A 12,617-nucleotide genomic window follows, 5' to 3' on the forward strand; every position below is an offset into this window, starting at 1 on the left:
CATGTATATAAATAACAAATAACAAGGGTCCTAACACTGACCCCTCTGGCACACCACTAGTCACCGGCCTCCATTCCAAGAAACAACCTTCAATCACCACCCTCTGCCTCCAACCTCCGAGCCAATTTTGAATCCACCTAACTAGCTCTCCCTGGATTCCATGGGACCCAACCTTTCAGGCCAGCCTGCCATGTGGGACCTTGTTGAAGGCCTTGCTGAAGTCCAAATAGACAACATCCACTGCCCTTCCCTCATCTACCTTTTCGGTTACCTCTTCAAAAAACTCTGAAAGGTTCGTTAAGCACGACTTTTCACACACAAATCCATGCTGACTCCTCCTTATCAGACTCTGTCTAGGCACATGCCAGTAGTTCCTGTCCCTCAAAATTCCCTCCAGTAACTTCCCCATGACTGATGTCAGGTTGACTGGCCTGTATTTCACTGGCTTGTCCTTGCTACCCTTCTTAAACAACAGAAGGGCATTAGCCATCTTCCAGTCTTCAGGAAATTCACCAGTGGCTAATGATGAAGTAAATATCTCCACAAGCACCTCCGCAATTTCTTCTCTAGCCTGCCACAAACTCTGAGGATGTACTCAGTCAAGCCCTGGGGATTTATCCACCTGAATGCCTCCTTCCTGAATTCAAATACCTCCTCCCTGGTAATACAAATGTCCTCCAAAACATCTCCACTTGTTTCCTCTCTTGGGTAACCATCATTTTCCTCTCAGTAAACAGCAAGGAGAACTATTTGTTAAAAATCCCACCCATCTCCTGCAGCTCAAGACATAGGCAGCCCTGCTGATCTCTAAGTGGACCTATCCTCTCCCTGTCACGCTTTTACTCCTAATATAGCTATAGAACCTCTTGTGATTTTCCTTACCCTTACCTGCCAGATCCATCTCATAACCTCTTCTTGCCCTCCTGATATCCCTCTTAAGAGTAATCCTAATCTTTTTATGGTCATCAAGGGATTCCCTCATCCCCGATCTCCTAATCCCAATGTATGCTTCCTTATTTTTCTTGACCAGAGCCTCAATATATTCCGTCAGCCAAGGTTCCCTAAACTTCCCAGGTTTACCCTTCACCCTAAAAGGAACAGGAAGATATCAGACTCTTAAAAGCCTCCCACTTGCTATTCGTTCCTTTCCCTTCAAACAGGCTCACCCAATCGACCTCTGCTAGATCCTGCCTAATTCCCCCAAGATTAGCCCTGCTCCATTTTAGGACCCCAACCTGTGGGCCTGTCCTATCCTTTTCCATCACTATCTTAAAACTAATAGAATTATGGTCACTAGAGCCAAAGTGCTCCCTAACGGCCACTTCAGTTACTTGTCCTGCCTCGTTCCCTAACAGAAGGTCCAGTATTGCATCCCCTGGAGTAGGGCCCTCTATATATTGACTCAGAAAACTTTCCTGGATACATTTCACAAATTCCACCACATCCAGGCCCTTAACACTCTGGCTAGTGCAGTCAATACCGGGGAAATTAAAATCTCCCACTAATACAACCCTATTATTCTTACAACTATGAGCAATTTCTCTACACACCTGCTCCTCAAGTTCCCATTAACCACTGGAAGGGGGGAGGGTCTATAGTACAGCCCCACTAAAGTGACCCTCCCCTTCTTGTTTCTAAGTTCTACCCATATGGCCTCACTGGATGATTCCTCCAAGAATGTCATCTCTAAGTAGTGATGTTACGTCCTCCTTTATCAAAAAGGCAGCACCTCCTCCTTGCTTACCTGTACCTCTGTCACACCTGTAGCATCTGTATCCTGGAATATTGAGCTGCTAGCCCTGCCCTTCCCTCAGCCATGTTTCTGTTACGGCTATAACATCCCAGTCCTCAGAGCCAATCCACGCTCTGAGTTCGTCCACCGTACCTGTTAAAACTCGTGCATTGAAATAAATGCAGTTTGTTACTGGGTATTCCTTTCGCTGCCTTTACTGTGCCCCTGGTTATCCTGATTACTAAACTTGCTCTCGCTGGCTACTGCTTTATCCCATGACTTGCTCCTGCTCAGAGTCCCACCTCCTTGCCAATCTAGTTTAAACCCTCCTGTGTAGCATTAGCAAGGTGTAACAATAGATGAAAGGGCCTTGTACCTCATCATTGAGCCAGTTGTAATTACAGAGAGTGCTGATATCTTTTCGTGTTATCTTCAGTTTAAACCCAGTGCTGAGCACTTCATCAGGTTCTCCATAGTCAAGGGCCTTTCTCACCTCCTCCACCATTTTCTGCAACAGAAGAACAAAAATGACTAATACTGCAGGTGAAAAGCAAAACTGAAGACTACAGTTGCTGAAAGCAGGCGGGTCACTCAGCAGCTGCCTGGAGAACAAATCATGTTGCAAAGTAATTCATATTCCAACAGGACCCAAACAATAACTGCATTTTGCATAACTTTGCTTTTGGTCTCCACATCCTTATTTACATATCTAGCAATCACATGTAGTTGCATTTTTCCTGAAAATAATATTTAGAAATTGGATTTCACCCTCTAATTGTGGGCTAATCAACTGTCACCTTTAATATTGATGCTGAATTAGAACCCTAGAAAAATGTGTGAAATTGAGTGAAAGTCACATCTCAAAAACTTGCAGGTTGATAGGTGAATTGTCTACTGTAAGCTGCCCCTGGAGTGATAGCAATGCCCTGGGCCAGATGGTATCCCTTTCAAATGGGTTAAGGTAGGATTAGTATAAAAATAGGTGGTTGATGGTCGGTGCAGCCTCGTGAGCCAAAGGGACTATTTCCATGCCATATCTCTGAGGGTAGAAACAGCACCATAACTGCACCCAAAATCAGCCACCAAAATGGGATCTGCATAAAGAAAATTCACAGCTGCCACATTGTTGCCACTCTGATCATTGGAAAGAGCATTTGATCTGAAAAGGTACTCTCTGATGCTACCATGGATATGAGAGAATAGGCAGAGGAGCGAGCACAGCAATGTGTGTGTGATCCCCTTCTATAAGCTCAAGCTACAGAGCCACTGAAAGGTGCAGGATGATCAAGGGGGCAGAGATCGCAGCATGCAGCTCTCACATGGTTTGTATAAAAAGCTGTCGACTGTGAAAGACCACCAGTGATGCAGTCTCCATTATCCGGAGCACTGTAAACAGAGACTGGCTGAAGTTATGTACAAGGTATCAATGTCACAGCACAGACCCTGTAACTGACATTTCATCGTTGATCTCAGTCCAATGTGCTTCAACTTTTATGAAGGTCATAGGTTGCACCAAAAGACCCCAGCTTATGAGAGCATGGAGGAAATGTGTGGTGCATGACGATGACATCATTATGTGGGGAACTGACGGCAAAAAAAACATCAAATATGCTATGCTGAGCCAATTTCTCAAAGGGTAAAATTTCATCCAGAAATGATTAAGAGTACTGTTAAACAAAGGTAAAAAAGTTACTGTGCATATTTGGTAATTTGGTTTATTATTGTCATATGTACCGAGGTACAGTGAAAAACTCATCTTGCACAATCAATTTATTGCAATAGTGCATTGAGGTAATACAAGGGAAAATAACAGAGTGCAGAATAAAGTGAATAAAGTGTTACAGTTACAGAGAAAGTGTAATGCAGTAGATAATAAGGTGCAAGGTCATAATGAGGTAGATTGTGAGGTTAAGAGTCCATCTTATTGTACTAGGGGACCAGTCAATAATCTGATAACGGCAGGATAGAAGCTGTTCTTGAGCCTGGTGGTACGTGCTTTCAGGCTTTTGTATCTTCTGCCCGATGGGAGGTGGGAGAGGAGAGAATGTCCGGGGTGGGTGGGGTCTTTGATTATGTTGGCTGCTTTACTGAGGCAGAGTCCATGGAGGAGAAGCTGGTTTCTGTGATGTGCTGAGCTGTATCCACAACTCTCTGTAGTTTCTTGCGGTCTTGGGCAGAGCAGCTGCCATACCAAGCCGTGATGTATCCGGATAGGATGCTTTCTATGGTGCATCGATAAAAATTGGTGAGAGTCAAAGCAGACATGCCAAATTTCTTTAGCCTCCTGACGAAGTAGAGGTGCTGGTGAGCTTTCTTGGCTGTGGTGTCTATGTAGTTGGACAAGGACAGTAGTGATGTTCATTCCTAGGAACTTGAAGCTCTCAACCTTCTCAACCTCAGCACCATTGATATAAACAGGAGCATGTGCACCGCCCCCCCCCCTTCCTGAAGTCAATGACCAGTTCTTTTGTTTTGCTGACATTGAGGGAAAGTTTATTGTCATAATGCCATGTCACTAAGCTCGCTATCTCCTTCCTGTACTCTGACTCATCGTCATTTAAGATAAAGCCCACTACGGTGGTATCATCTGCAAACTTGTAGATGGAGTTAGAGCAGAGTCTGGGCACACAGTCATGAGTGTATAGGGAGTAGGGTAGGTGGCTGAGGATGCAACCTTGTGAGGCACCAACATTGAGAATAATCATGGCGGAGGTGTTGCTGCCTATCCTCACTGATTGTGGTCTGTTGTAAGGAAGTCAAGGATCCAGTTGCAAAGGGACTTGCATGTGGTTCCAATTTCTGAGGTTGTGTAATTGAATCCTCAAGTCCCTTACCCTTTCAGCAACTGATGTATATTTCCTTCCTTTGTTCTACCCAGAAAATTTATCATCATGTTTCTCCATCTCCCAACAAGCTGCAACCCAATCTACTGACCAATGTTCTCCTATAGCTGGTTGACTTTACTGGCTCCATAGTGCTGTGTCTACAGTTTCTGATTCTATATTCCCGCTCCACCCCCCCACCCCAATCAGGTGATCTACCTATCCTGAGAACAAGATTTCAACAATGATCCTGGTGGACACGAAGGCTTACATTCCTGCAGGATAAAAAGTATCTCTTTAAAACTTTATACAGCACTGTAACAGGGCCTTCCAGCCCAATGAGTCTGCGCCACCCACTTAAACCCATGTTAACCCACTAACCCGTATGTCTTTGGAATGTGGGAGGAAACCGGAGCATCCAGAGGAAACCCGCGCAGACACAGAGGGGGGAAACATACAAAGTCCTTGCAGACAGCAACGGGAATTGAAAACCGATCTCTGGTGCTGTAATAGCGTCACGCTAACTGCTACACTACTGTGCCGCTCCATTTACTACTTCTCATCCAGTCCTTCACGTTTCAGAATGACTTGCTTTCACTCCATTTCAGTGGGTCTGAGGTGGCTGAAGTATCTTGTGCAGGATCTGCAGACTCTGCTACATGGAGCTAGATGGGATGGGCGAGTTGTTCATATTTGTTTGCACTTTGTTCCCAAGGAGACTCAAAGTACCTGGTGTCCTCCCAGATGCTCCTTTTGTTCCCATGAATTAATGGGGATGTTACATTCCTCCTCCACCCCACCCCACCCCACCCCCCCCACACACACACACCTAAAGGAGACCTTTAGAATGTCTTTGAAGCATCCTCTTAGGAGCTCTTTGCTGGGATGGGACTGCTCACCATGGTTGACTGAGTTCGATTTGAGCCTCGATGCTAGGGTGCTGGTCACCAGCACACACAGTCTGTCTCTCTATTTGATAAGTTCTCTTCTGTTTTTGGCAGTACATGGGCTGGGCCTCTGGATTGCAGCTGGTCTCGACAGTGCAGAAGAATTCACGTAGGTCCTGGTTATCACCCAGTTGCTGGATCTCTGCTGCTCTATCCTCCCAACAACACCATTACTCACTGTTATCCAACATGGTACTAAGCTCCTGTCCACACAGTCATGTTCCCTTTAATAACAAGTGCCCGAATTGTATCAACAGATTTCCTCTACAGCATCATCACCGATGGTTTCATTTTACAGCTACGGAATCAAATCTACCCTGCCTTCCAATTCACTCACTGTCCATGCACTGTGTCCCATTTGAATCAAGCCTCACTTTCTGTAACTCTCTCATCTATTCCATCCAACCATCCAGTTTAAAGCTGTAATCACAAAACGCCAGAGGAACTCAGCAGGTCTGGTGGCATCTCTGGGGAGAAATGGACAGTTGACGTTTCGGGTCAAGACCCTTCATCTTGCCTGAAAGATAGAGGGTAGATCGCCAGTATAAAGAGGTGGGGGGGAGGGGGTGAAACGTTTTGTGTGTTGCTCCAGATTCTAGCAGCTGCAGTCTTTTGCGTCGCCATAAAGCTATAATGAGCCTGGTAAAAATTGTTCTCCAATAGTGTGAAGTATTTTCTCTTTTTGCTGGAGATGAGGCAAATATGCTGTCCTACTCCACCACTTGCTCTGTATCACAACAAACCTTGCTCAGTTTTTTTTGGTTCTACTTCTAAATATCCAAACATGGCTATTGTGCCTCACAATATGTTCTTCTACCTGTAGCACAGGTGTTTTGGATGCTTTTGGATTGCAAAGTTCCATTACTCACCTCCTCCTGGTTCAGTCTTGACATTATTCGCAAACATAATACCAGCAACGTGCATGCTGTCTGCCAACCCTTGGTTCTGTGACCAGGTTTTCAGATTACTTTTTTAACATCAAACTGTCAATGAGCTACAATCTCCTCCAACTCAGTGCTGGTGTGACAATAAACATCCCATTGACTTCAGCCTGCAAACTGATAACCTTCCTCTCTGTTGTTCCAAGGTGAAATTGATGTGTGCAGTCTCAGTGTCCTGTCTGACCGTTCCCTTTCAAAACTCATATCCTCTCCATTACCAACATTGCCCATGGAGCTTTCCTTCCATGACATTCTTGTATACTCTTGCATCACCCCCAAAACCCACTTCCCTTCCCACAAAGGTACAAGAGATGCACAGCCTGGCATTTCATCTCCTGTTCCATTGTCCAAGGCCCTTTGATGAATCAGCAGTTCACCTTTTGATTTAGTATGCTGTATTCACTGTTCACAATCAGGTTTCCTTGCCCGAATGGGAAGATCAAAAACAGATATGCAGATTGGGTAGTAGGTTTGCTGAACACCTCCATTCAGTTCACAAGTTTAACAATGAGCTTCCTGTCACCTGCCACTTTCATTCCTTATTGCACTTGGACTCTGATTTTGCTCTTGCACTGTTCCAGTGAAGGTTAACAGAAACTCGGTGAACAACTTCTCAACTGCCATCTTAGTCAAAAAACAGGAGCACAGATTATGTTTTAGTTGGTTAGAAACAAAGGATGTAGTTGCTCAGAGGTACCTGGGTGTTTCTTGGACATAAATCACTGAAAGTTAAGGTTCAGCAGGAATTAGGAAGGCAGAGGATGTTGGTCATAGAATTATACAGCACAGAAACAGGCCCTCCAGCCCAACTTGTCCATGTATCTATCCGTAAAGCCTGTGAGAATTTTATATGCTCCCATAAGGTCACCTCTCATTATTCTAAGTCTAAGCAAATGTAGGCCCAGTCTGCCTTAATGTCTCCTCATATGACAAACCTGCCATCCCAGGAATCCTTTCTTAGGTAGGGAGACCAGACTGTACACAATAGTTAGATGTGGTCTCATCAGGGCTCTCAAAATTTGGTGCAATACATCTCTACTGCTTGTCTCTTCTCTCATACTCGAATCATCATGTTACAGCTGTACAAGACATTGATGACACCACACTTGGTGCATTATGTGCAGTTCTGGTTGCCTAGCTATAGGAAGGATGTCATTAGATTGGAAAGGGTACAGAAAAGATTCACAAGGATGTTATTGGGACTGGACGGCTTCAGCTATGGGGAGACTTAGAGGCTACACTTCAGAGCCCCATGTTGAAACCTGTATAAAACATACCTCAGTAAATCGTGGAAGATTGCCTCTCTGCTCTTTTGTTAAGGTGCTTAGATTTTCCTTCAGGATTTCAGAGGTTGGCACATTAACAGCCGCTGTGGCATCACCGTCATTCAGGTACAATCGAGCTGCAACTTCACGTGATAGGTCTTGTTCTATGTGCTGTTTCTGAAAGAAAGAAAAAAGGGCACATATTACAGATGAAGATTCTGAAGTTTGATCTCAGCCCAAACAGCAGTTACTTGGTACAGTAAAAATCAACAAAATGCAAGAAATCTAAAATGAAAAGTGCTGGAAACACTCAGCAGGTCAGGCTGCAGCTGTGGAATGAAGTAGTATTAATGTCTAATGAAGAGTCTTCCATCTGAAATGTTAATTGTGCTTCTCTGTCCACAGATGCTGCTTGACCTACCAAGAGTTTTCAGCATTTTTTAAAATTTTATTTCAGGTTTTGGTACAGTTGGCTTCAGTATCCTGACTCAAGGAGGACAAAAGTTTGTGATGACACGAAGATTGACGGAGTTATTGTTAGGCTGCAGAGAAGTATCGATGTGTTGATGAAACGGGCTGAGAAATGGCATATAGATAAGTTTAATCCAGACATATGTGAGGTGATGTGTTTGGGTGTACTGATGAGGTTAGGACATACACTATAAATGATAGGGTCTCAGGGAATATTGAGGAACAGAGGGACCTGGGAGCACAAGTGCATAGATCCTTGAAAGGGGTAACATTGGTAGATAATGTGGTTACAGAGGCATATGGGATACTGACCTTCATTAGTCAGGGCATTGAATACAGAAGCAGGGAGGTAATGCTCCACCTTTATATACCTTGGTCAGACCTCAGCTGAAGTACTGTGTGCAGTTCTGATCACTATGCTGTGGAAAGATGTGATGGCGCTGGAGAAGGTACAGAGGAGATTCACCAGGACGTTGCCTGGGATGGAACAGTTCAGTTACACGAAGAGACAGAAGTTAGGTCTGTTCTCCCTGCAGCGGAGGAGGTTGAGGGACACTAACTGAGGTATATTACCATTACTAGCTGCTGTACCTGGTGATGCTCAGGTATTATGCTGGCAATTCATGATGTTTGCATTTATTTCCATGCAATCAAGTTATGTAACAGTCCATGAATAATATAATTAGGGGGTTAAAATTATGTTGTTCAACTAAAGTTACCAATAAAAACATACACTGAAAATAAATATGTACATTGAGTAAATTCGATCAAACTCTCTTGCAGATGGATCGCCTGTCAAATGCACTCATATTAGTTTTCAAGTGTAATCATTTAACATTTTCCCAAATATGTGATGCTTTAATATAGGCTTTCAATCACTTGCTTCAGTATGTCGTGGAATTACTGGTAGCACTTGATAAAAATCTCCAGCTAGCACTAAAGTAATGCCTCCCATTAAGTTATTATTGTGTCTAAGACCTTGCAATATTTGATCTAATGCTTCAATGGCTACTTTGTGAGCCATTGTACATTCATCCCAGACAATAAGTTTATAATCTTAGATTTTTTTCTTTGCAGTTCCCTGACTAATGTTACATATCGGAGTCTCCATATTTGTCAAATTTAAAGTGAGTTTAAAAGCCGAATGTGCAGTTCCTCACCTCCCTACCCGCCCCTCCCATTCAAAAGTGTCAAAGCAATGTCTGATGATGCCATGGCCAGGCAACTCATGTATCATCTTTGAACTTTATCCAAAAATAGATTAATAAGAAATATTTTCTATTCCACCGTAAGCATCCAAAACAGCCTTTCTAATAGTACTTTGGTATCTCACTAAACTTGGTTATTTCTTTCAGATATATTCATCTAACTGCTTTAAATCATTCCCGCAGAAATTTGATGCACACATTTTCAGTTCCTCTTTGTGGCACAGGTAGACCAAAAGTACTCAGGTCAGATCTACCCAAATATTTAGTCTCTCAAAAAGAGATCTGAAAAAATTCTCTTCAATTTTCAATGGGGAAAATTGAAATAAAGCCCCCTTTGACCCATGGAGGGTTCTGGAAGTTCTGTGAACTTTCATGCAAAACTTTAGATTTCTAGGTTGTTTCATTACTGAGCTACGAACAGGGCACCCAGACATTCTATTTTCTTATAGATCTTTAGATGAGGAGTATAGATAAGGTGGACTGCAGGAAACATTTCCTTATATCAGAGGTAGATAAAACAAGAGAACACATATTTAAGGTAAGGGGAAAAGAGATTTACATGGGATAATGAAGGGGACCTACTTCACCCAGAGAGTGGCATGTACCTGGAATGCACTGCCTGAGAGAGTGGTTAAAGCTGAGTTGCTGACAGCATTTAAGAAGTGTCTTGCTGAGCACTTGAATCTCCCAGGCATAGAAAGCTCTGGTCCAAGTGCTGAATGATGGGATTAATACAGAAAGGTGCCCGCTGGTTGGTATGGATGAGTTGGACTGAATGGCCATGCGGTACAATTCTATGACTCTATATCAGTTAGGGTTCCTGCTCTTGTTCGTGAACATCCAAGTCAGGATAAAGCTGTGGCCTTGTGTGAAACGAACTCAGTAAGAGAAAAGAGACTAGAGATTCAAACAGAGCAAAATAAGTATTACAGATAAAACCATTCTCATGCAAACATGTCCATTAAAAAAGCAAGAATGAAAGATAGTTCTTCAAAGGCACTGTACTTGTGCTTCTATAACAGTCATACTCGCAACCCAGCCCTTACCTCTGCAAGTGCTTTGATTCCCACAGCAGGCTTTCCTCCAGCGTTCTGCAAGATTTCTGACTGACGGTCAAAATGGGTCTGCCTACTGGGCCAACAGAATTCTGAATCAATTCCAATTTTTCCATCAGTTTTCATATTTCTAAAAGGTAATTTGCCATTTCAACCACCTACAATCTGACCTCACCAAACCATCTTCCCTTCAACCCCTGCTGACTCGGTGGGACCATTCCTGATGTGACATCTTGAAATACCATGCCACCACAGACTTGATGGGCTGCATAGTCGCCTCCTGCGCTGTAACAATTTGATGATTCTATATCAGCATTACCTCCAGCTATATTTACTCAATAATCTTTCTGACAAATCTAGGAGGTTTAATAAGTATCCATTCACCTCCTCACAAGTAGCTACCCAAATCCAATTATTTTGCTGTCAACGAGTGGCCTGTCCTGTTCTTTAAACCAGTATTTGCTGCCTGTGCTGAACCACAAGTCCACACACTTAGTGTTGATCTGACAGAAAATGCAGTGGGGAGATCCAGCAGAAAAACAGGCTCTGTAGCCCGAGTTCTCGCCAACCATCAACCACCCATTTACACTAATCCCATGATTATATTCTCCCCATACTACCCCACCCCGCCCTCACCCCCCTCCCCCCTGCGTGCACACACACACACGTGCACGGTCCTTCCACTCACCAACACATTAAGGGCAATTTGTTAGCCTACTAACTCAAGAAAATCAATCAAGTAGATTCAATGATTGCTTTCAAAGTGGAATTAGGAAAATACTAAGGAAAAGAAAAACTCTTATCTAATGCCACCTGAGGTTCATGGGTTGTTTTTACTATTAACTAAAAAGTGATCTGCAACCATTCTGAATCATTCATTTTAGCTCCAGTGAACATTAGAGCTTCGCTCTCCAGCTGGATTTAGCAAATTAAAAAACCTATTATCAAACCTTTGCATTGTCTTGACCATATTTAAAAATGACTGTGTTATCCATTGATGACAATATTTTACTTATTGAGAGAGATTAAATTTGTTTTCTCACCTTGTGTTGATATTCCCTGATACTGATTTGGCACTAGATTCCTTCCACATGGGTAGACCTAGAGATAATAGTAATACTGATGAATTAATGGCCCCATTTCTAATTTACGTTAACATTTTTTGTTCAGAACTCCAAACAAAGTGAAGAATTTTGCAGATACAAACCAGAAGGAAAAATGATTCTCAGATTGAATGGCAAAATATGTAAATTAAATATAACAATTAATTAAATAGATAAGGTCTAATTTGAATTAGTGCAGATGGAAAGAAATTTATGGACAGCAAGAGTAGTTCATGAATGGTATTGAAATAGCTAAGAACAAAGTAGAAAGAGAAGTGGGATACTGAGAAGACTTAACCCTTAACATATGGAGCAGAAATCCAAATCTATAGAACATTCAACTGCATAGTAAAATCAGGTGACTACAAGCCAGAGAAAGTCATCTCTACATTGTTTAGTTAGAGGACACCTTCAGTAATAGTACATAAAGAACAAAGAAAAACTACAGCACAATTCAGGCCCTTCAGCCCACAAAGCTGTGCCGAACATGTCCCTACCCTAGAAATTACTAGGCTTACCCATAGCTCTCTATTTTACTCAGCTCCATGTACCTACCTAACAGTCTCTTGAAAGACCCTATTGTATCCACCTCCACCAGTTTCCAGCAGCCCATTCCATGCACTCACCACTCTGAGTAAAAAACTTACCCCTGACATCTCCTCTATATCTACTCCCCAGCACCTTAAACCTATGTCCTCTTGTGACCACCAATTCAGCCTCTGACTATCTAGCCTATCAAAACTTCTCATCATCTTATACACCTCTATTAGGTCCCCCCTCATCCTCCGTCTCTCCAAGGAGAAAAGGCCAAGTTCCCTCAACCTGCTTTCATAAGGCATGCTTCGCATTCCAGGCAGCATCCTTGTAAATCTCCTCTGCACCCTCTCTATGGCTTCCACATCTTTCCTGTAGTGAGGCGACCAGAACTGAGCACAGTACTCCAAGTGGGGTCTGACCAGGGACCTATATAGCTGCAACAATACCTCACGGCTCCTAAATTCAATTCCCCAATTGATGAAGGAAAATACACCATATGCCTTCTTAACCACAGAGTCAACCTGCGCAGCCACTTT

The 12,617-nt window shown here is 43.1% G+C and overlaps 1 protein-coding gene across 4 annotated transcripts in view; it reads right to left on the bottom strand.

Moving 5' to 3' along the window:
- LOC127573493 (sentrin-specific protease 2-like) overlaps nt 1–12,617 on the bottom strand; it is a 56,467-nt gene that overhangs the window by 15,846 nt on the left and 28,004 nt on the right. For 3 of the 4 annotated variants that reach the window (XM_052021793.1, XM_052021786.1, XM_052021773.1), the window contains 4 exons: nt 11,485–11,542; nt 10,433–10,517; nt 7,720–7,884; nt 2,109–2,240 (listed from right to left, as the gene is read on the bottom strand). In XM_052021793.1, coding sequence (XP_051877753.1) covers nt 2,109–2,240; nt 7,720–7,884; nt 10,433–10,517; nt 11,485–11,542 — 440 coding nt within the window. The remainder of the gene's footprint in view (nt 1–2,108; nt 2,241–7,719; nt 7,885–10,432; nt 10,518–11,484; nt 11,543–12,617) is intronic. The other variant, XM_052021777.1, reaches the window with a different exon arrangement.

This window comes from Pristis pectinata, chromosome 1, assembly GCF_009764475.1.
Source record: "Pristis pectinata isolate sPriPec2 chromosome 1, sPriPec2.1.pri, whole genome shotgun sequence".
Lineage (NCBI taxonomy): Eukaryota > Metazoa > Chordata > Chondrichthyes > Rhinopristiformes > Pristidae > Pristis > Pristis pectinata.